Below are 23,936 nucleotides of genomic sequence, written 5' to 3' on the forward strand. Positions count from 1 at the left end.
TTGTCCCTCCTCAGCTAGGGAACCCCATCATGGAGAAAGCCCTCCACTATGGTATCCACGTTTCCCAGAGTCTTTATCCTCTGTAACAGTCTGTGAGGCACTGTATTAATTGCTTTGGCTACTTGTATAACAACCCCCATTGTAGATTTCCCTATTCCGAATATATTCCCAACTGACCTGGTAGCTGTCTAGCATTTCACGCTTCCACAGGGCAATTGCCAAGTGCTTCTCCATGGTCAGAGCGGATCTAGTTTAGTTGTCCCTATGCTTCAGGGAGCAGGGAAAGCCATTTGTGAAGTTCCGTGTAAGCGGCCTTGCGCATTTGGAAGTTTTGCGGCCACTACTGATCATCCCATACTTTCAGCACTACATGATCCCACCAGTCTGTGCTCATCTCATGGCACCAGAGCCAGTGTTTCACTGTCCAGAGGATTGAATGCTGGCTGCGTTTCCTGGAGGTTCCACAAGTGGGGCCATGTTCATGCTACTAAGGTCTCTGCATGAATAACCAGTGCCAAAAAGGGTGCAAAAAGACCGTTTTCCATTAATCTCAAGGGGGAAGAGAATAGATGAGTGCATTATGGAGTACTGACGACATGAACCTGTAATCACCTGCTGCACAGTTTTGGTCCCAGCATTCACTGGGAGCATAACCCGGAATGCAAAGCAGCATATGCACTGTGGGATAGCTACACACAGTGCATAGCTTTCAAAGTCAACGGCAGTCTCCCTCAGGCAACACGCTACTATGCTCTATGTTGACTTCTTACAGTGGGGGCATGGACCCTCAATTTTGCAAAATCTGTTGACAAGAAATTGACCTTAATAGATTCAACTTTGTCTTGTAATGTAGACAAGGCCTGCTGCCTAACGTATGGCAGTTTAAATATTAACATGAAGTGTTCAACTGCTGGTCATTTTAAGAAAAAAATATTTAGCTTGTGTGTCTTTCTCCCCAACCAACTTTTCCCCCCACTCCTTTTTCAGGTGCTAAAAGCCACAACAGCCAAATCCTTTAGGCAAGATTTTCTAAACATTTTTCCGTCAGTATAACTGTCACTTAGTGGTATAGATTTTTCACAACACTGAGCGATGACACTGTATGGCTCTAACCCCCTGTGTAGACAGTTCTGTGTTGATGGTAGGACTTTTCCTTTTGTCATAGCTACTGCCTTTCAAGGACGTAAATTAACTATGCGACAGTAGTATCTTTGCTAAAGTGGTACAGCTGTGCACTGTCCCTGAAGATAAACCCTTACTTCTTTCTTTGAGTTCTTGTACAATGTGACTGTGTGTTATCAGTCAAATCTCTTTGGCATTTGGATAATTAAAAATGAATGGACTGTAGAAGATACTGAATTTAAATGTAAAAATAAATGGCAGAGAAGGTACAGTGTAGATTGTATTTGTTTAATTTGTAATGCATTAGTGACTAGGGACTCCATTGATAAATAGTTCATGGCTCCACTGTGTGAGGTACTGTACAAACATAACAAAAAGACTATCCCTTCCCCAAAGAGCTCTTTAATATTTGTTTTAATTAAAATTCTCAGATTTTGTAATTTAATTAATTTATCACAGAAATTGCAGTCTACTGACTGGAGTGGCACAGATGTCAAGAACTACTGCTGCAGATCTTCCTTGTGTCAAATCTGACAAACAATAAGAATCAAGACATCTGACAGACTTAGAAACAAAAAGTGTTTGTCAGCCTTGCAAATTTCAACTAGTCTGTTTTCCCTAAATTACTAACTTTTTTTGACTGTTAGGTAAGCTAGTAAGGCTGGAATCTTGGCTCCATTAATGCAGTGAAGCCATGATTTTATGCTAAGCTTTTCATTTTCCATAGTCGTCATGAGAAAGGATAAACATTTGTTGTAGCTGGTATATTTTCACTACACTGTGTTAATTGATATAGTATTAGGTTTTTGTCATGTATTGAGCTTTTCTAGAAAACAATATTTAGAAAAGACTTAAATCTTACCTGCAGTATTATTTAAAATATTGCTTTATATTTAAAACAATGTCAGAATGGAGCTGAAGCAACTATGTTTTGAATAAAATTGTGATTGTTTTTTCTGGTCCATATACTTTTCCATTAACCTAAAATAATGGTTTATTTCAGAACATATGATAATTGTGAAGTGTCTCCAGGGCCCCATTTGAACATGATAGTAGGAGCCAATGGAACAGGAAAGTCAAGCATTGTGTGTGCCATCTGTCTGGGATTGGCTGGAAAACCTTCTTTCATAGGGCGTGCAGACAAGGTGAGTATACATTTTTGAGATCTAGATATTTAACATAATCATTTAGTGCCCATTCCAACAGGAATAGGCACAATCCCTGTGTTTTGTAAACTGCACATGGATAACAACAGTTCAGCAGATTTGTCTGCTGCAAAAACAAAATTTCTCTGAATTGTCTAGCTCTCCTGTAGATCCACCAAGATATCTGCGGCTGTAATGTTGATATTATGCTTATCAACCTGGATGAGCTCTTGTGTTCAGTCTAGACTTAATTCATGTTGGGACCCTTTTAAAATTGTCCAGTTAAAACCAGCTAGTGAAATTGAAGTGTGCTTAGTCATTTTTGCAAGGAGGGGAAGAGTTCAGGTTGTATGAATAGCATTAGTTCTTACATTTTCTAATTTGTAAGTGTTTCACTATACTACTTTAATCACATAAGTCTTTTTTCCATCATAACTTCCTTTGAAGTAGGAATAAGAGATCCTCCAGAAAAGGGCTTTATTCTGGAGGATCGCGCCAGTCTAGACGCTTTTTTTCCGGCTTTTCCCCAAGCCGGAAAAAAAGCGGCGGACGTGTTTATTTAAATCCGCGGGGGATATTTAAATCCCCCGCGGATTTCCCTATCCTGACTTACCTGATTTGCATGGCTTTTCCGGAAATTGTGGCCAGTGTAGACGTAGCCAAGAGGTTTAGTTTTTTGTAAAAATAGATAGGCTTGGGACCAAATCAGTGTACTCCTCTCCTAATCACATTCATTTGTATTTGCTAGTAGTAGGCAATATGATTTCATCTGAATTTTTTTCTTCTGTATAACTTGTCAAGGATTAGTCTAATACAGGGTGTCAGTCTTGGCATGTATCATGAAGTACAAAAAAGATGTAGAGCTCTAGACAAAAAAGAGCTGTTCTTCCTCTTCCCCTTTTAGAAGAAAACAAATGCGCTTTCTCTAGTTATAACCCAGGCATAATTTTTATTGTAATTACATGTGAGGGAATTGTATGCATAGCAGTACTGTAAATTGGTTCTGGTTATATTAGCAGAATTATTCCAAATTAATCATTACATCTAAATGGTTTATAAGTCTGATAAGTATTTTAATAAATACCTTTTTGTATTTCCTATGCTAAAATACTGGTTCCTATAACTTTTGCTCTACAGGTCGGTCTGTATGTGAAGCGAGGGTGTTCTAAAGGCATGGTTGAAATTGAACTGTAAGTATTAAAACCATTTTTGCTCACTTTACCACGTGTTTCAATTTTAATAAATAGATTTGTAAAGTTGTATATACTGCACCCATTGAGGCACCGGTGTTTGGTGATGTGTCAGTAGTATTTTGTTTAAGCACAAGCTTAGTGTAATCAATTTTGAAGTGTCAAATAAATTCATTTTCTCCTTGATCTTAATGGAGACTTCCAGCATGTAGAAAAGGAAAGAAAAATGGTATATAGAAAGCAGGTGCCTTGATTCAATCAATTTAGATGTTGATGTATTTAGTGTTAAATAATGCAAATATTGCTTTATGTAAATATTAATAACCATTAATGCAGCATGTAATTATATCCCAGTTCTATATTTAATAAAAACAAAATTGAAACTCTTCAAGAATCTTTCTCCAACTTTAAATTTCAACATAACTTTGCATAGTCCTTTGTTGGTTTTTTGTTTTTTTTTTTTTTTTTTGTGGCCACTCACAGGGAACACTGGTTGTGACCTAGATCAGGGGATTGGAGAGCGTAAGAGAGACAGGATCCAGGAGGGGGTATCGTGCAGGAGAAAAATCTGGCCTGGGGAAGCAGTATAGGAGGGGGTGAGGTTGTGAGCTGGGGCTAGAGATCCAGGAAGGGATACAGGGTTTTGGATTGTGAAAGGTGGCACAGGTGCAGGATGGGGTTCAGGGGTTGGTGTTATCTGGGTTAGGGAGGCGGGGGGAGATAGAGGGAACACTGCTGGCACCTACCTTCTAAGCTGCGCAGCTCAGAGGGAATACTGGCTGCCAGCTCAGAGGGAATACTGGGTGCAGGCTCTGGCCTGGAGGCCTCAGAATAGGCAGCTCCCGCCCAATGGTCCCTGTGGGCAGATTTGCTCTCTGGCTGCCATGCCCCACCCCACACACCTTTCAAAATGGAGAGCTGCTGGGACCATGTATGTCTCTTTGGCATGCGCCCCTTGGGGGAGACTCTGCATGCTTCCCCAGCACTATTCTCGCAGTTCACATTGGCAGAAAACCAGCCAGTAGGAGTTACCTGGGCCATGCTTAAAGGCACATGAAGCATGCAAAGCCCCACCCGTCCCCCCCGCCTCAGGGAGCATATGGTGCAGAGACGCATATGGTCCTAGCAGCCAGCCGCTTTGCACAGGGTGCAGCAGGCTGGGCCACTGGGTGGGAACGGCCTATTATGGTAAGTGCCCCCTGGCCAGATCCTGCCCCTGAGAACCCACCCCATCCATTCCCCCACCTTCGTGCTCTAGGTCACAACACACTCCTGCCCCAGATCACAACTCAAGCCCTCTGCATCCACTTCTGAATCCCTGCCCCGGGTCACCATTCAGAGCCCTGCACCCCTTCATGTAACCTTGCTTCAAGTCACAACCCCCCTCCCAGACTCTGCACCCTTTCTATACCTTTCCCCCAGGTCAGAAACCTCTCCTGCCCCAGATCGCAACCCCCTCCATCACCCAAACTCTCTCCCTGACCCTATGTCCCCTCCTGCACCTAGGAATGTAAGCGAATAGTCGATTAATTGCTTCCCTCCCCTTGCTGCATCTATCAGAGAGAGGCAGCAAGGGAGCAGGAGCTGGTTTTGGCGGGAGCCAGTTTCCTCCAGCACCATCTCTACGGGGGGCTGGGAAAGCAGAGGGCAGCGGGGAAACAGTGTGAGTGGGATTTGAAACAGTCCTGCTCATGTGGGTCCCAATCGCTTGCAGCTCTTGTACATTTCAAAGGAAGAGGCACTGAGGGGTGCCTGCACCAGCAGGGACTGCTTCAGTCGCCACTGGTATGGGTTCCCGCTGGGCCTCTCCCTTTGAAATGTACAGGTATCACGGGCGGCTCTTGTATATTTCAAAGGGAGAGGTGCAGCGGGATAGTGAGCACTCCCCTTATTGATTAATCAAGTAGTTGATAGAAATTCCATCAACTACTTAATTAGCTGATTAATTGAAATTTAACATCCCTACCTTCACCCTGTCCTCTTATTCTGAGCTCCCTTCTGTGCCCATCCTCCAGTCCGCACCCCCTCCATTAACATAGAAGTGTGTAACAAAATCTAATAATACATTTGTACAGCATGCTCCAGTCCTCAAATGCTAGAGTCAAGCCACAGTGAGCACTGCAGAATTGATTACCGGTAAGCATTTGATCTTCAGAGCAAGCTATATGTACACCAGATCTAGCAAACCCGAGTCTACCCAAAATTTCCTAATATGTGCAGTAAAACAGCACAACCATATTGGTACCAAATTGATTTTGGAAAGTCCATTTCACTTACTGAGCAACAGTATTCAGTTACTGATCCATTACCTGAACAGTATGCTGTTGTCCTTGAGCTGCTGACATAGACTCATAGAATAGTAGAACTGGAAGGGGCCTCGAGAGGTCATCAAGTTCAGTGCTCTGCCCTCGCATCAGGACCAAGCACCATGTACATCAGGACCAAGCACCGTGTACATCATGTACACCAAGCACCATGTACATCGCCAACCTTTTTAAGCACGAGATCACTTTTTGAATTTAACTGCAAACCAAGATCTACCTCAAACCCAAATATCCTTGCCCCACCTCCTTTGTGCTCCTTGCCCCACCCCTGCTCCCTCCCTCCCCCATCCTCACTCACTTTCACCAGGGTGGGGCAGAGGGTTGGGGTGCAGGTTCTGGTCTTGGGCTAAGGGATTTAGAGTGTGAGGGGCTCTGAACTGAGCTTGGGACAGGCAGTTGGGATGCAGGAGAGGTTTCTAGGTGCAGGCTCTGGAAGGGTGTTTGGATGCATGGAGGCTCAGGGCTAGGGCAGGGGCTTGAGGTATAGCAGGCGGTTCAAGACTTGGGTAAGGGCTCAGGATGTGGACTCCAGTTGAGCACTGCTTACCTTAGGTGGCTCCTGGGTGATGGTGTAATGGGGATAAAGCAGGCTCACCCCTGCTTTGGCCCTGCACAACTCCCAAAAGCAACCAACAGACTTGCTCCATACCTAGTCCTGTTGTGCCCCATCTCTGCTCTGTGGAAATAGGGTACAGGGTGGGAGAAGGGGGCACCTTGACATCAGGACCCTCCTCTCCCTCCCCTCCCCTGCCCTGCACAGCAAGCAGGAGGCTCCTGGGGGAACAGCACCAAGGCAAAGGGCCAGAGATGTGCAGCAGTGGGAGGAGGCAAAACTGAAGTTTTGGCACTTGATAGTGTCTTGGCCAAACCAGCCAGGATCACCTGTCAGAGGCTCCGAGATCTACCAGTAGGTCCCAATCTGCTGGTTGGTGACCACTGTCTAGATCATCCCTGACAGATTTCTAGCCAACCTGCTCTTAAATATCTCCAGTGACAGAGATTCCACAACCTCCTTAGGCAACTTATTCCAGTGTTTAACCTCCCTGACAGGAAGTTTTTTCTAATGTCCAACCTAAACCCCCCTTGATAAAAGTGTGTTGCCGGCAAGAGTAAGTCTCAGGTCTGACACTGGGTTCTCAAGGTACAAAGACATGCTACACAGGTATCTGTCAAACATAAGCAATTTATTTTCTGACCGCTATTAGCTGTGCCCCTTAATTAAAAGAACAACATGATAGGAAAAGCAGCATTCTTACATCCCTTCTGCTAGCTGGGGAACCCCATTTTGGATGAAGTGGGAGACTGTCTCAGCTTCTGAGGCGCCGGTACCCAAAACCCATCGGTGAGGTCCAAATTGCTGTGCTCTGGTGCAGCTTTAAATACTGTGTCTCTAACTTGTTTGTGGCAGTTTGGAAATTTCCGGGGGTTACTCATTGGTTGTTACAGTATGGCTCAGCTGTACTGCTTGTCCTTTGACTTTGTTTACATGATCAGGACAGTTAGGTAAACAAGATTGTTATGTTCTCTCCCTTATTTACAGTTCGTTCTTGCTACAATGGCCTATGTTCCTAGAGGCTTGCTTCTGGCTCATCAGTAGTAGGGAAGGGGGGGGGGGAGGGGAATGCAGGCTTCACCACTCCTATACTTCACATGTACAGAGTTTTTCTGCAATTGACCCTACAAAGAGGAACTGATTGAATCACTCTCAGGAGGACCTTGCGTAAGGGTGTGCAGCCTCCTGATGGGGTTACCTGTCCCCACCTCTCTTTAAATTTCTTTACATTTCAGCATTATAGTACAGTAAAACTCCGATGGTCCGGCATCTGATGGTCCGGCACCATCAGGAACCCGGAAGTGCTGCGGGCAGCTGGACCATTGGAGCTGCTCTGCCCCCAGCTTCCCCGATTCAGCCGCTGCTAAAACTGACCAGCGGCTGAATCGGGGAAGCCGGAGGCAGAGCAGCTGGAGTGCTGCCGGCTAGGTCCCGTAGCGCTGCCCCTCGGGGCTGTGGGACCAACCCGGCAGCACCCCAGCTGTCCCCGATTCAGCCGCTGCTGAAACTGACCAGCGGCTGACTCCGGGAAGCCCAAGGGAGAGCTGCTCTGCCCCGGCTTCCCGGAGTCAGCCGCTGGTCAGTTTCAACAGCAGCTGAATCCGGATGCCTGGGACAGAGTAGCTGGGGCGCTGCCGGGTTGGTCCCCGCAGCGCCGCACCTCAGCGCTGCAGGAGCGCTGCAGGGACCAGCGCTGCAGCACCCCAGCTGCTCTGTCCCAGGTGTACCCAAGTCAGCTGCTGCTGATACTGATCAGGGGCTGACTCCATCAGCAGCAGCTGACTTGGGTACACCTGGGACAGAGCAGCTGGGGTGCTGCAGCGCTGGTCCCTGCAGCGCTCCTGCAGCGCTGAGGTGCGGCGCTGCGGGGACCAACCCGGCAGCGCCCCAGCTACTCTGTCCCAGGCATCCGGATTCAGCTGCTGTTGAAACTGACCAGCGGCTGACTCCGGGAAGCCCGGGGAAGAGCAGCTCTCCCTTGGGCTTCCCGGAGTCAGTCGCTGGTCAGTTTCAGCAGCGGCTGACTTGGGGACACCTGGGGCAGAGCAGCTGGGGAGCTGCCGGGTTGGTCCAGTAGCACTGAGGAGCGGCGCTACCGGACCAACCCGGCAGCCCCTTATCAATTAATCATATAGTTGACAACATTTAATGAATGACGTGCATCTTAACATAGCTATTTCAGACCAAAGTTTTTTTAAAAGAAGTGTTAACTGAATAAATACTAAATAAATTAAATCGGATTAATGACAACTTGCATATGGACTTCACTGCTTATTCTTCTTATACCGTTAAATAATATGCAGCAGTTCTTATTACATTCTTGAATTTGGATCTCTCTAGTCTCTAGTAATTTTGTATTAACATTTTAAATTGAAACATTCAGTTTAGGGGTGTGAAGGTTTAACTAATCAGGACACCAGAGCATACCCTGCCTGTGCAGGAGAAGGGATGCTCCAGCCCAGTGGCAGGCAAGGGGGGTGATCCAGCCCACTGGGGGGGAGGAGGGGGACACTTCATCCCAACTGGAGCCAACTTCCCCTCTCCCTGCTTGTCCCCCTTTAATTGGTTCACTTATTAAACATAAGCAGGATTTATACATCCCTAATTCAGTTAGTAGTAGAATAATTACCATCAAACATTTTGGACCACTTTTTATTTAAAATGGTAAGATGTGTTACCAGTGCAGTCTGCATGCATATTTACAAAGTTGCCAAAACTGTAAACACTCAACCTCTCTTTTTTCTGTTAATCAGATTTAAGATTCCTAGTAATCTCGTCATCACTCGTGAGATTCAAGTAGCAAACAATGCATCAACATGGTTTATCAATAAAAAACCTTCAACCCTGAAAACAGTGGAGGAGCAGATTGCAGCCTTAAATGTTCAAGTGGGCAATCTGTGCCAGTTTCTTCCACAGGTAGGAGAGACAATAACAGGCACAACTGGAGTACTGCTTTTTTTTGGGTGTGGGGCAGTGAGGGAGAAGGGGTTTGTGACTGACTTTCAATAGGGGACTAGAAATGGCTCTTTGGAAGGCCAAAATGGGCACAAAAAGCCCAATTTTAACCATTGAATCATGAATGATTTTTAATATTTTTTTGTATGTAGATGTGTTTGGCATACATAATGTTTTAAGGCTCTCTGACTTTGTCATATTAGGTAATCTTCCATAACAAACGGATCACGTGCTAGAGATGATATGGTCCAATGGATAGGGATCAAGTTTAGGATAGTGATGTAATAGTGCAGTTGATTAATTGATAAACAAAAGCTTATTGGTTAATGCTGTAGACTACATGCATTTCCCCCTGTCCAGCCAGTAAATGTTTTTAGCAGGCTGACTGCGCCAGGTCCAGGACCTACCCCCATTGCAGCTCTGCATTTAAAGTAGAACAGATTGCTATCATGTAGGTAGTTGGCTGCCTACAATGCCTGAAATTCAGCACAGACAAATTTCATTATACATTCTTTAGGTTAGGGTCGAAAAGTGACATTTGAAAACATGTTGGGCAACATAATTTGTATCGGGTGGCATTTCAACTGTTAATGCAGTAACTAATATTTAAAAATCAATTTTTCAGTGTTGATGAGTCCTTAATGGGAAAATGACCTTAGAACAAATTCTGGCAATGTGGCAGTGAAATTTTGAGTATTGGGTATTGTAGTGCTTTTTTGGTTAGTTGGAGAAGCGTTCCAAGTGATTCCCAGAAAGCCTTGAACAAAATTTGATCATTAATTTCTTCACCCAGGAGAACTATGAATAAGTCATGTGCTAACTCTTGTTAGGATACTGGGGGAATCTGGATTAGAGAGTCATAGGGCTGTCTGTCATAACTGATATGCACATGTAATAATAATTCGAGCTAACTTCCAAAGGTGTTTGACATATAAATCTATGTGATATGTGAATATTAGCTTGAGAGAGGCCAATATTTTGCAATATATTATCATTTGTTGCAGTACTATATCAGATGTACAGCATTATTGGTATTGGGTCCCTGTTTTGCAGGACAAAGTTGGGGAATTTGCAAAGCTGTCCAAGACTGAGCTTCTTGAAGCCACAGAAAAATCAGTTGGCCCACCAGAAATGTATCAATTTCACTGTGAACTAAAAACCTTCAGAGAGAGAGAGAAAGAACTTGAGGTAATCATCTGCATAATAAAGGAACAGCGATAGGAGAGATTTTCATGAACCTTCTCTTTTTTTTTTTTTTTTTTTTTTTTCAATCTGACCAATATTAAGTAGATGTCAGGTAGTTTTTACAATGTGATACTTTTACAAGAATAATTGTTTCTGACTGTATGGTCATTTATATAATGGCATAAAAAGGAAATGCTCCTATTTAAAAGTTGGGCTTTTGACCAGGAAACGCGGTGTCAGTATAGAGCTAAATGGCCAAGTTTGCAAAAGCTTTGTACTCAATTCAGTACCATTTGTTTTCTGTATTATTAGTACAATAGGCAACATCAAATCCCTTCCAAATTTTAAGTGAATTTTAGACAAAAGTATCCAGAACCTTACTGATTTGGATGAAAATCTGAAAACCAAAAGGGGAAAAATAGGGACACTTGAAGCCTCTTCCATCTCATTAGTACAACCACAGTTTCAATCACATATGCAATTATCTGAAGATCAAACAACTAATTAATGACACCCATTAATGCTTAGCAACATAACAGTACCCTGTTTCATCTCTGCCTATCTTGGCTGCAAACAGTGAACTGGAGCCAATGGGAGCAATGAGGCTCTGCGGCTGCAGAGCCAGTTAATAAACACACCATAGTGGCCCGTTAGCAGGTTTCTTGGGGTGTCTAAACTATACACCTCTGTTGGCAGAGGGGTGTAAATTAGACACATTGAAAGTGCAAATAAAGCAGGGATTTAAATGTCCCACACTTCATTTGCATAATGGCAGCCACTGCTTTTTTCAAAACGGGGCTTTTCAGAAAAAAATGGCAGTTTAGATGGGGCATTTTAGACAGTAATGCTCTGTTTCAAAAGATCCTGTATTCCTTAGTACAGGATCTTTCAAAACGGGGCATTTCTGTTGAAAATGCCCCGTCTAAACTGCTGTTTTTTTCCGAAAAGCCCCATTTTGAAAAAAACAGTGGCCGCCATTATGCAAATGAAGCACAGGATATTTAAATCCCCGCTTCATTTGCATTTTTGATACGTTTAATTTACATCCCTCTGCCAACAAAGGGGTGTAGTTTAGACGTACCCTCAGAGTGGATCCTTGGACCACTTTGAGAGTCACTGGAATAAAATTTAGTATGTTAACATACCAGCCATAAAGAAAAATAATGGTGAGGGAAAAGGGGATGAATAAGGGCATTCACACAGCTTCTAATTTAAGGACTAGAATATTGTATGGCAAGCAGTGACTTTGACTAAATACTATGACCATACAAAGCTAACAGTTGATTAAATGTCACTTTGTTTGCCATATAGTATCTTTGTAATCTTTATGATAACCTGTTAATCTAATTAAACAAGATATATAAAGGAATTAGAAAGAGGTGCAGAAAACTAAGTTTATTTTGTCTAATTAGTAGTGAAAGTAGAGACATTTTTGTTCAATTAAGAATTCATTCAAGAAAGAACAAAATGAATAAAGCAGCTTGATCAATGGAGAATTATTTGTGTTATCAGAAAATGTTTGTTGATTATCTAAATTGTGTTTGCATTGCTCTTGTTTATTTTTATTTGCATTGTTGTTTTAGCAGTGTTGAGCCCATAATGCTAGAGAAACAAGGTTTGTGGGGTAATATCTATAATTGGACCAGATTCTGTGGGTGGAAGAAACATTTTTGCTTTGTAATCTTGTAATCTTGTCTCTTTCATCAACAGAGCGTGGTCCAATAAAAGATCCACCTTGCATCTCATTACTTATATCAAACCTCAATTTCCATGGCACAGCTATGTGGGAAAGTTGTCCTGCACTTTCCAGTACTATTGGCTGTAACTAGTGGTTTGACTCTCCCCTTTTTGAGGAATGAAAGTTACTTGCAATTAAATACAAAAAGCTACTATACCAAAGCTTTTGTTAAATCCTTATTTTCTGCTTAGTTGACATTCTTTTCATAATTGCCACATATCCCATTTGTATTTATTTTAATAAAGCAACTAGTGTAAAATATATTTTCTGACAGAATTCATTGCAAGAGAAAACCAATTTCTTGGAGAAAATGAAGCAAAGGAACGAACGGTATAAGCAAGATGTGGAGCGATACTATGAACGCAAGCGTCATCTAGATTTAATAGAGATGCTTGAGAGAAAAAGACCGTGGGTGGTAAGTTTATTTTCTCAATTTTCTGAAAAATTTATAAATGTGTCATCTTTATAAAAGAGAGGGTTATTTTGCAATCAAATAAGCTTTTTTCCAAACTAGAATAACCTGAGCACTACCAACATTACAGAAAATGTATAATTGTCCTGAAACATTGTGTTCTACTCATAGCCTCACTTAGCTTCTTCCTAACTGCATCTACTGCTTCTAGCAATGGCTTGTGTTTTATGCTTTAAAAGGAATACTGAGTGACTCCCTCTTTTAACCAGCCGTTCAGTACTGTATTATGGGGTGAGGGTATTTCCAAGCAGTTGATCATTTTGTATCCTACAGCATAATGAATGATGGGTCTTCTGGTTGCATCAGAATTAAGCCTTGAAGTGAGTTTAAGAAAATGTTTTGTTGTACTAATACCTAGAGCTCTAGGTAAGTGCTTTAAAGAAATCAAAATAAACAAGACTTGTTGGGTTAAGGGTAAATCATTTTGACTTGCTTTAAAAACTATTGTTTTATGTCCACAAGAGTGAATTATTTGAATTACAAAATGTAATACTTCAAAACTGACTCAGTATAGGAGAATCAGAGCCGTCAATCTCTGAGGCATTATGCCATTATTATATTTATTCTGCTTTCATGCCTTAGCTAAAGTTTCCTTTACAGGCTTAAATTAATGAAATGTACAAAGTAAGGATGTTAAAAAGTGAGTAACTGACTAATCGTGTAGTTGATACAGTTCGTATCAAGTACACAATTAGTTGATAAGGGGAGGTGCTCTGACCGGGCTCCTGCCAGGTCCAGGAGCTAGCCCCTCTGCAGCGCTGCAATTGAACTGTAGTAGGAGCTGGGCGTGCATGCAGTGGTATTATATCATTATATTGGGGTGATACTTTGAAGGCTCATTAGTGGAGACCAAGGGGAAAACTAATTAACGAATCATAACACAGCTATTTTTGAACTAACTCTTACATTTGGAAACAAATGGTTCTTTGAGAAATGCCTTTGTAGATTCATACAGCTGAGACACACCTGAATACTTAAGTTTTTCCTAGCACTCTGTAGAAGGCTTTCAACACACTTTAGTTTTCCTGAACATTTTGGCCTGAATGTGGATAAGAAACAGTCACTCTGACCCTGACCTGTTAGTGGCTATTCCTCAGAATGCTCACTTGTGTAGGGCATTTGAACAGAGAATAAAGCACATTTTCCAACCAGTGAATTTCAATTTAATAATTGCAACAGGTGTATCTGCCACAAGCTAGTGTGCTCACTTAAATAAATCAGTTTAAAGTTCTGTAACTTGGCCGATGCTAGGTTACATACCACTGTATTGGGGCAAGTGGCTAAGTTGGCTCTTAAGTCTGTTATCTGTCAAGTATTGGATCAAGTAATACAAATATTTAGCAGGCAGTAGTATGATCCATGAGGGCAGAGCTAGATCTGCTCTTTGTAACAGAGCTATTCTTTGGGGAGGTAGTGCATTCAAAAATCGAGTGTTCTCAACAATGTCCACCTTTGAGGTGTATAAAGTGCATTAGTCTACAACAGTGGTCTCCAACCTTTTTACACCCAAGATAACTTTTTAAATGTCAGGGCAAGCCAAGATCAACCCCACCCCTTCCTTGAGATCCTCCCCCCTCCATTCTCCTCCTCTCCATCATTTGTTGTCCCCAGCCCATACTCATTTTCACTGGGTTGAGACAGGAGGTATGGGCTCTAGAGTGGGAATGAGGGATTTGGGTGTGGGAAGGGGTGTGAGGCACAAGCTCTGGGAGGGAATTTGGGTGCAGGAGGAGATGGAGAAGGGGTTGCTGGCTCAGGGATGGGCCTCCGGGCTGGAGAGCGTTGGGGTCAGGTGGAAGGTTGGGGTGCTGAGCAAGCTGAAGGCTTGTGGAGGTGGGGTTGCAGGAGTTTGGGTTGGACTGCATGAGGGGTGCTGACAGGGGGGTTGGGTTCATGATGGGCTCAGGGCACAGGTTTGAGGTGTGTGAATGGTACAGGAGTGTTGTGGCAGAAGATTGGGGATATGGGTGGTATAGGAGTTCAGGGATGTGGGGGTGCAGGAGTTTGAGGATGTGTGGGGCTCAGGGCAGGGGGTTCTGGTGTATGATGGGGTCTGTGGGTTGTGCAGGAGTGTTATGATGCTGCAGCTAGATGTGGGCTTGGCCCCAATTGGGAGCTTGTTGGCCAGGCTTCATTTTTAAATAAAATGTTATGTCCAACACAAAATGTTTCAGCATTGTCTTTATTTATGGAAGGGGCAGGGAACCTATTTTGGATCAGGGGCCACTGACCCACAGAAAAATTAGTCGGGGACCACACAAGTGAGATGCAAAAAAAACAAAAACAATCCTTTCAAAACCCCCAAGCCTCACTGATGTGGCCCCAACTGAGACACCTCGCCCTGTCACTCCAGCCCCATGGGGAGGATAGGTAGGACTGAGGCTCAAGGCCTCAGGCCAAATTTACTCTTCTGGGGTTCCAGGGTTAGTGGATTTTGTGGAGCCCTCCACGCTCTGAGGTGAGGCCAAAAATGAGGGATCTAGTGTGCAGGACGGGGCTGCCAGTGAGGGATAGGGATGGAAGGTGCAGAATCTGGGTGGAAGTAGGGTACAGGAGCAAGCTGGTGGTACGTGTCTGGCTAGGAGGGAGGACGGAGGAAGCAGAGCAGGGTGCTAGTGGGTGGCTGGACAGAGGAAAGGGGTCAGAGTGCTATTGGGGGTCTGGCCAGGGACGAGGGTGCTGGTGGGGGTCTGGCCAGGAGGTAGGAGCAGGATGCTGGTGGGAGGTTTGTCTGGGGAAAGGGGCAGGGAGCTGGTGGGGGTTTGACCAGGGAGCAGGAATAGGGTGCTGGTGGGGGTCTAGCCAGGGGACAGGGTACTGGTGAATGTCTGGACAGGAGCAGGGTGCTGGTGGGGATCTGCCCCAGGGGACAGTGCTGGTGGGGAGTGAGGCCGGGGAAGGGAGCAAGCTGCTGGTGTGGGTCTGGCCAGAGGAGAGGGCAGGAGCAACTTGCTGGGGGGGGGGGTCTGGCCACTGGTGAGGGGGGATAGGGGCATCTAGGCTGGTACCTGGGGGTCTCCAAAGACAAGGATCTCTGGGCAGGATCTGTGGGCAGCGCTGGACGAAGTGCACATGCAGCTCCTTTAAAAAAAATCCAGCGGCTCCGGATCCTGTGCTTCTATCTTAAAACACTCTCCCCCTACCTTCTTGGAACATGGGGAAGGAGGGGAAGACAAGAAAGCATGCACACTGTTGTGGACAGGGGAGGAGCGTGCACTTTCTTCTCTTCCCTTCCTTCTCAGTGCTGCCTACCTGCCTTACCCCCCACCCTATGCTGCAGGAAGGAAGTCCTGGGGGCCAGATCTGGCACAGAGCCACGGTACTCCCTCTGCCCCCCATGCCGCAGGAAGCTGGAGCTAGCTCCAATTTGGGGGGGAGGCAGGAGGTTGTAGCGCCAGCATGAGCTCCTTGTTGGGGGTAGGGTGTGCAAGGAGGGGCTGGGAACACTACCTTGTGATTGACTGACTGTGCCCCCACAATCAACCAGTCAATCTTGATTTGCTGGTTGATGTTCATGGGTCTAGAACCTCAGCAAAATGTTCACCTTTTAGCACAGATGATTTTGAAAGTAAAAAGTCCTTTGTTTCTGAAATGGGAAACCCCCTCAGAAAGATCTTCTGACAACGAAAGAGAATGCTAAGTATAATACCTTGTCTCATGCTTTCTTTTTTTAAATATCTTAACTCCAATGCCTCTGATCCCAAGAATAACAGAAAATTGAAGAGGATGGAGCAAAAATGTTTGATATATCTATAGCCAGTAAGTCCAATTAGGGGCTAATCTGGAGCTTTCATCCTTTTCTTCACTAATTCTGCCTCTTCTTTTTCTGAAAATGATAGCATGGTACATCTGGACCTAAAATCCTTGCAACTACCTGTTCGGATTTTGAAATATTAACAGGGCAGAATCATTAGTGTGTTTTGGAGGTGCAGCTGCTACTGGTGCAGATTTGTAAGCACTCTACTAGACAAACATGTGCTGCAAATTGTAAGAGATTCCCTTTTTGAGCAGCCCAAAACCAGATTAACCCAACATCTGTTACTATTGTGGTGATATTGGATTATCTTTTGACACAAAATCAATTATCAGGCTGAGCTCCATTTATTTGACTACTATTTCACTTTATCAAGCTTCTCTACAAAGATCCAGTGGTGATTTTGTGTCTAGTCCAATTTTTTATGTAAGATCATTTACATACTTCCAGGTTACTGGATTATGTTGGAAGTCTATGACTTTGAAAATGACCTGGCAATCATTATTCATAACTAGTGGAACAAGAGTTGTTATGGCAAAGCTGGTGGGGAGGTGGAAGTTTGGATGTCTTCTTGAGAAGTCATGGCTTAGGTCCACAACAAATTATTGGGTACAGTACAGGTATTATTATGATTAGAGTCATGCAGGAGATCAGACTATCTGATCATAAAGGCCTCTTCTGGTTTTAAAATCTATGAATCTTCTCTGTCTCTTCATAAACCAACTTCCTCCCAAGACTACATTAATTACTGGGAAAATCATTGCTATATAGTTTTGATATAAATAGAGCATTTAGCTACTGCCTTTAGTGGAAATAAATCCATCAGGTAGTTCTACAGATTCTTTACTGTTTAAAATTATATATTTATGTATGTATATATGTAGAGAATATGTATACAGGCAAAGTGTTATGATCTAGTGAGGGTTATGATTCCCAAAAATCTACAAATAAAGCAATGGAATATACTTTAAATCTCTAGTTTTCTGTAAAAAAAATCCCCATACTTGATATCTGTAGAGCTGTAACTTGGGTCCTCTGTTCGTACATGTACATGTTATTCTAGATTTATCTTGACATTTGACACTCAACTTAGTAGAATATTTGTTTAGTTTAGATCCTCCTACCACCTTTTCAAGAATCATTGCTAATCAGATTCAGCAAATAGCGCTCTCAAGAAAATATTTGCAAAGAGCAATAGCTATTCATTTATAACTGAATAACATGGAGGTGCTAGCTTGTATAAGTTAGTTGACATTAGTTCTTCCTTCCTTTCCAACTATTTGTGAGCCTTCCTAGTCGACTTGGAAATAGTGAGGGGCAGGCCAGATCTTTGCTTCCTTTATATATACCCCCTTTGGGTCTCAACATTTGATACCACATTGTCCATAGAACAAGATTTTCTAGATGTTTCCAGCAAGAATGTGACATTGAGAGGTGCATCCCAATAGTATGAATTAGTTCCTCCAGTAATCTTGAACTCCAATAACTCGAGAGCAAACTGTTTATCAGTGTCACCAAGAGATTAAGTTGATCTTCTGAGACTGACCATTTTGGAAGGGATTAACAAAGAATGTTTCTTGGCAGCAATACAAAAATGTTCCCAGGTTACAAGTAGAAAAATTAATATCTAGGTGTGAAAAGGCTGCAACATGTAAGGGAAAAACAATATATTGGGATTTCAAACTACTATCTGAGCATTTCTGTTTTTCACATACCCCAGAGTTTGGACTACCTCAGACACTTGTGCCTTTAAACTCACATTTCAGGGTCATGGAGATACCAGTAGACTATCCAAGATCACCTTGGTGTTGAGTAAGGATGTTAAAATGTGATTATCTGGCTGATAGTTTAGTCGATACAATTTGAATCAACTGCATGATTGATTGATAAGTGCCGTTCTGCACAGTGACAGTGGGGGGTAGCTCCAGGAGCTGACTCAAGCTGGGACTGAGCAGTCCTGGCTCCTGCTGGCTCCACAACCATGTGCTCTGCAGCTCTGCATTTTAAATGTAGTAAGAGCCACTGAGCTCTTAGTACATTTAAAATGTACAGGCGCAGTGATCGGTATGAGCTGGGACTGCTCAGTCCCGGCTCGCGCTGAGTCCAACAGCCCATGTTTACAGCAGCCAGGGCGTGGTGCCGGAGCAGCCTCTGTTGCTGGCAGCTCTGGCACCTCTATGCTCCCCTCCCCCTGCTGCCTCTGATAGAGGAAGCGGAGGAGGACAGGAGGTACCCCAGAGAGTGCTGGGGGGAACCGGCTTTTAAGTCAGCTCCCCCCAGCACTGGTTCCTGTCCCCAACCCTTGCTCCCTATCATAGAGCCAGTAAGTGGGGGAGGGACGGTTCCAGAGAGCACAGCGCAAGTGGGGACTGCTTGAGTCCCTGCTTGCCCTGTGCTCCCTGAGGTACTTCTGCTTTTGAAATGTACAAGAGCCCCCCAGAGCTCTTGTACATTTCAAAAGCAGAAGCGCCTGCAGTGGGAAATGGCGTGAACAGGGACTGAAACAGTACTTGCTCGTGCCGTTTGCCTGCTATGCTTCTGCCTCCCCTGCTCCCTGCGGAGATGGTGCTGATGGGAACTGGCTTAAAGCCGCTTTCCCCCCAGCACTGGCTTCTACTCCCCCCCTACCACTGCCTCTCACTGATAGAGGCAGCAAGTGGGGGGGAGCTACTAGTCAAGTCGCTACTCGACTATCCATAAGCATTTGCTTATCGAATAGTAGACTATTGTTGGGAGTTGCAGAGGAATGATGGGTTGATGTTGTCAACTGATGGGCTAGTCAAAACCAGGACAAACTCCTGGGGTTCAGTATTGTCCAGGACACACACACAAGTCAGGACATTCACAGAAGAACTGGATGTGTACTCATACTTGTACATCAAAATGTTTAAATGTCATTGCATGCTTTTGATCAGCAGGGAATAGCAGGGCCACTGTACCTCAGGGTCAAGCTGATCCTTACCTAGCAAGTTAGTATAGATACTACTACTGAAACTCTCTCTCTGTAAAATAGACTTTGTGTACAATTCTTGTTGAATTAAACATGAGTACTGCAGGGGCATAATGTGTATCCAGCTAAAACACAGAAGGGTAAAAAGCTTTCATTGTTTTGCTTTAAATTCTTGCAAGGAATATGAAAATGTTCGCCAACAGCATGAGGAGGTGAAACAAAGCCGTGATCGTGCAAAGGAAGAATTGAAAAAACTACAACAAGCAAAGTCTCCAATGACACAACAAATCCAAGAAGTAGAAAAGCAATGGAAAAATTTGGATTTAAAAATCAAAGAGAAGGTATGCACTTTGGATTCTCGGTTAAAATATTTAGACGTTCCATGTGTCCAATAAAGCTGAAAATGGAACATGAAGCAATTAGAATATGTTCATTTTTGTATAGTAGAAGAAGCATGTTTTTAGGATGGATTTTAATGAAAATCCTTTTCCGCCCCCCTGTGCTATTCCTCCTAAAAGGAAATGAACTATGACTGTGCAGAGTTAGGTATTTCCTAGTTGACTTTCTATTATCACATTTCGTATACTACTGAGAAAGTACCATAGGAATTTATCAGGCCCATTGACGGGGATTGTACGGGCAATTGCCCTGGTGATTTAAAGGGGTCCAGGGCCCCAGCCACTACTGTGGCATGCCTAGAGCCCTGAGACCTTTACATCATTGCCAGATCACTTCATAGTTAGCTCCAGGCAGCTCTCAGGGCTGCTCGGTGCTGCATGTTCCAGGCATTGCAGGGAAGACGCAACAGTTTTGATGGCATTGATGGCCAATTGTTCTCATCTCATCTCCTCTCCTTTTGCCTGAGGCCCCTTCTGGGAGCATAGAGCTGGGCCCACACCTTGCTTTGCGAGCCAATGTGTCTGTCAGCTCCCCCGGAATAGACACAGCATTATGATTTCCTCCTACTAAAAAAAAATTTAGGCCAACATTTTCAGACTTCTTTCCATAAAGTTAGGCAGCAATTTAATGTGGCTTGATTTTTTTAAATGGCGCTGAGCATCTGCAGCACTTTCAATTTACTTAATTTGGGAACTGTGGTGATGAGCACCTTCAGGGCAATTTAGTTTAGGTAGCTACCTTTATGCATCCAACTTGGAAGATTTTGGCCTTACTGACTTCCTGAGCTGCTTCTCCATCTACATTTCATTCTATTATAAATACTTGCACCTCTCACACGTAATGTTATTCATAAATTGGAAGAGGGAAAATAAGCTTTGCTGCTTTTTAACTCCCAAATGGTTTCTTAACTTTGAATGAATTAGTACTTGAACTGAACTAATTGAATAAACTGAAATGAAAAAAAAAATTCTCTTGGCACCTGTAGAAGGGGCTGCTGCTGTCAAAAGCAGGTTCATCATTTCAGTAAACAATGCTTTCCGGTGACTTGCACTAGTTTCACTTTCTTTAAAACTTGACAATAAACACATACTGCTTATTTTTTGTATTTAATGTGAATCATTTTTAATAGATGGTAGAAAGTTTAGGCCTTACCATAAGTAGTCAGTTTAAAATTTGAATTTTAAATAGTTTTTTTTCCTAAATAAGCATATAGTTTAATTATTTAAATTCCAAAAATCCAATTTAAAGTCTGATTTTAAAAAAAATATATGTATTTTTTTTATCCATCCTGAAGGCATGTCATCCAATTAGCGTGTAGAAACAGCACTAATAGCTTAGTTCATCAAACACTCAGCATACCAGGATGGAGAGGAGTTACTTAAGCACTAAAGGTGGCACAAGAATAAATGGATATTAGTTGACCATGGAATTCAGACTTGTATTTTGATAAAGGTTTCTAACAGTCAGAGGAGTGAAGTTCTGGGACAGCTTTCTAAGGACAACAGTGGGGTAAACAAACCTAACTGATTTTAAGACTGAGCTTGATAAGTTTATGGGAGGAGGGGGAAAGGGATAGTATGAGTTAGGGATGTAAGTGAATACTCGACTATTCAGGGGGAATAGCAGCCCCTATCCATGGGGGTCCCAGCAGAGTGAATTTTGTCTTGTGTACCAGTATTGAGTTCATGTGCGCTTATTTGGATGTGTGCCACTGTGGCACCCAAGTTCCTAATAAATATCTTAACCTCTCCCTTTTCCCTCTGCTGCCATGTCTCCCACCCTTCCTTTGCCCTATCTGCCCCCCCTGGTGCTTGTGCTTCCTCCCACCCCTCACCCTCCTCTGCTGTCCTGGCTCCTGCCCTTCTCACTCCCCTCAGCCCTTTGGGGACTTGCCCCTCTCCCCATCTTCCTTGACACTTGCATCTGTTCTTCTCTTCCCTCTGTGCCCACTCCTCCTCTAGCCCCACTCCGTTCATCTGTAGCTACGCCTCCCTATCCCTTCTCCTAACACCTCCCTCTACCTACCTGCCCTGCTTCTCTCCTCTGTTCTCTGGTGCCCGTCCCTTCCCTCCATGTGTCTGCCCTCTGCTTCACCTCCACAATACCCCTGACACCTGCACCTTCCTGGTGTCTCCCCCTTCCATCACTGCCCCTGCCCTCCATGCCCTCTTTCTCCCTGGTGCCCACCCCCTCACCGCTCTCTGCCCCAGTTCTCCTCAGCCCCCTCTGTGCCCTCACATGTGACTTGCTCCATCCCCTGCCTTCCTCATGCCCACCCCTCCTTTCAGCCCCTCTTCTCCTGGCACCCATTCCTTCCCTCTCCTCTTCCTCCTTCTTGCCCCCATTACCCCTCCCCTTTCCTCTCGCAGCATCACCCTGTCCCCTCCCTTCTGGCACCCCCACTGATACCTTCCCTCTCCTCCCTCCCTCCTGCCTTTTTCCTCATTGTCTCCTCTTGGCTTTCTGGCATTTGTCTCCTCCATCCTGCCCCTTGGTGCCCGCTCCTTTCTTCTCTTGCTCAGGCCCCCTCCTCTCACCTCAACACAAGCCCCTTCCTCTCCTCACTCCCCCCCCTTACTCTTAGTTATCCCCCTGTCCCTTCCCTACCTTTCTACTTTGGACGTGGAAAGCAGTTTGTGGGGGCTGGATCTGGGGCCACGGTGCTATTTTTGGTCCCGCAGTCCTGGCCCCTGAAGCTCCCGCATCCCCAACCCCAGGTGCTCCTGGGGTCAGACTGTGTGCTGGGACTGGAGCAGAGGCCACCCGCACTGCTATTTTTAATACCATGCTCCTGGCTCCTGTGGAACCTCAGTACTAAAAAAAGCACCCCAGTGGCCCTGGCTCCAGCTGGAGTGAAGTGGCAGCCTCATGAGGCTCGTTACAGCTGGGGCAGCCTTACTGGAACGGGCCTCCTGCGGCTGCCGATTTGCTCCAGCTGGAGCTGGGGTACGCGAGGTGAGGCTGTTCTGGCTGGGACATCCATACCGAAACAGCTTCCCTTCACATGCCCCGGCTCCAGGTAGAGAAAATGTGTGGCTACCATCGCCACTGCCACCACTCACCTTCCATTCCAGCAGGAAGGTGAGGGGTGAGTGCTGCTGAGCAGCTCTTAAAATGATGTGGGTGGACCGCAGCTTAGAGGGAACACTGGCACAGTGGTCCCAGCTCGAGCCCAGAAGCTCTTGCTACATTTAAAATGCAGAGCCGCAGTGGTCTAAAACCAGTGCGAGACGGGACTGCTCAGTTCTGGCTCAAGATGGCTCTTGGAGCTACCCTCACTGTGGCTGTGCAGATTGGTCCCCTTCAAATTATACTGACTACATGATTACCCAAATAACCACTCTTTAACATCCTTAATATGAATTGTCTGATAGCAAATATCCCCCACTCCAATACTCTGACATAAGACAGGAAAATGAATTCTTTCTGAAGTATCTAGCTGGTGGGTCCTGCTGACATAGTCTGGGTCCAGCTGTTCATTGTATTTTCTCCAGAGGTTAAAAAAGCCAAAGATCTTTCTCATCATATTGGGGCACAGATCACTTGGTTTAAGCTAGCATAACTGATAAAATGAAAATCATTTGTACACATACCTGCGTAACACAGTTTAAGTAGCTTTATTCTTTTTATCAAGTTCTTTCTTTAAAAGAAACTCAATAGTATTAACTTGGTGGATGATGATTTAATATATTTAATGTGGAATTTAACAATTTATTTTAATCAGGAGAACCTTTTATATCATTTTAAATTGGAGCTTGTGTAAATAATATTTTATTTTTTATCAGTTAGGATCTAGTTTTGCTTTCACTGAGGATAATTTAAGATTGACCATTGATTTTTAGTGAGAGAAGAACTTGGCTCAGCTCATCATTTGTTTTGCTCTGGCAGATTAAGTGGATTGTACTGTGCAATATCACTTTTCAGTAGCAAATATTTATGCCAGAAATTTGAACAGGTATCATTAGTGTGATTCTGAGTGTAAAGTCTCTTTCTACTTTGTTTTTAAGAGATAAATGCAAGGTCAGCAATCTTTGGCATGCAGACCATTGGGGTAATCCACTGGTAGACCACAACACAGTATGTGTATGTTGAGCAGTTTGCTGTTCCATGCCAATGGGAGCTGCGGGAACGGGTGCAGGCCACAGAGAA

General features: G+C 44.2%; 1 protein-coding gene across 2 annotated transcripts in view; it reads left to right on the top strand.

Moving 5' to 3' along the window:
• Positions 1–23,936, top strand: part of SMC5 (structural maintenance of chromosomes 5) — an 83,751-nt gene that overhangs the window by 4,273 nt on the left and 55,542 nt on the right. For both annotated transcript variants that reach the window (XR_012904664.1, XM_075931701.1), the window contains exons 2-7: positions 2,126–2,267; positions 3,405–3,457; positions 9,088–9,250; positions 10,343–10,477; positions 12,487–12,627; positions 19,568–19,729. Coding sequence is in view for 1 of the 2 variants with exons in the window: in XM_075931701.1 (XP_075787816.1) it covers positions 2,126–2,267; positions 3,405–3,457; positions 9,088–9,250; positions 10,343–10,477; positions 12,487–12,627; positions 19,568–19,729 (796 nt within the window). In the remaining variant the exon portion in view is untranslated. The remainder of the gene's footprint in view (positions 1–2,125; positions 2,268–3,404; positions 3,458–9,087; positions 9,251–10,342; positions 10,478–12,486; positions 12,628–19,567; positions 19,730–23,936) is intronic.

This window comes from Pelodiscus sinensis, chromosome 6 (assembly GCF_049634645.1).
Source record: "Pelodiscus sinensis isolate JC-2024 chromosome 6, ASM4963464v1, whole genome shotgun sequence".
Classification (NCBI taxonomy): domain Eukaryota; kingdom Metazoa; phylum Chordata; order Testudines; family Trionychidae; genus Pelodiscus; species Pelodiscus sinensis.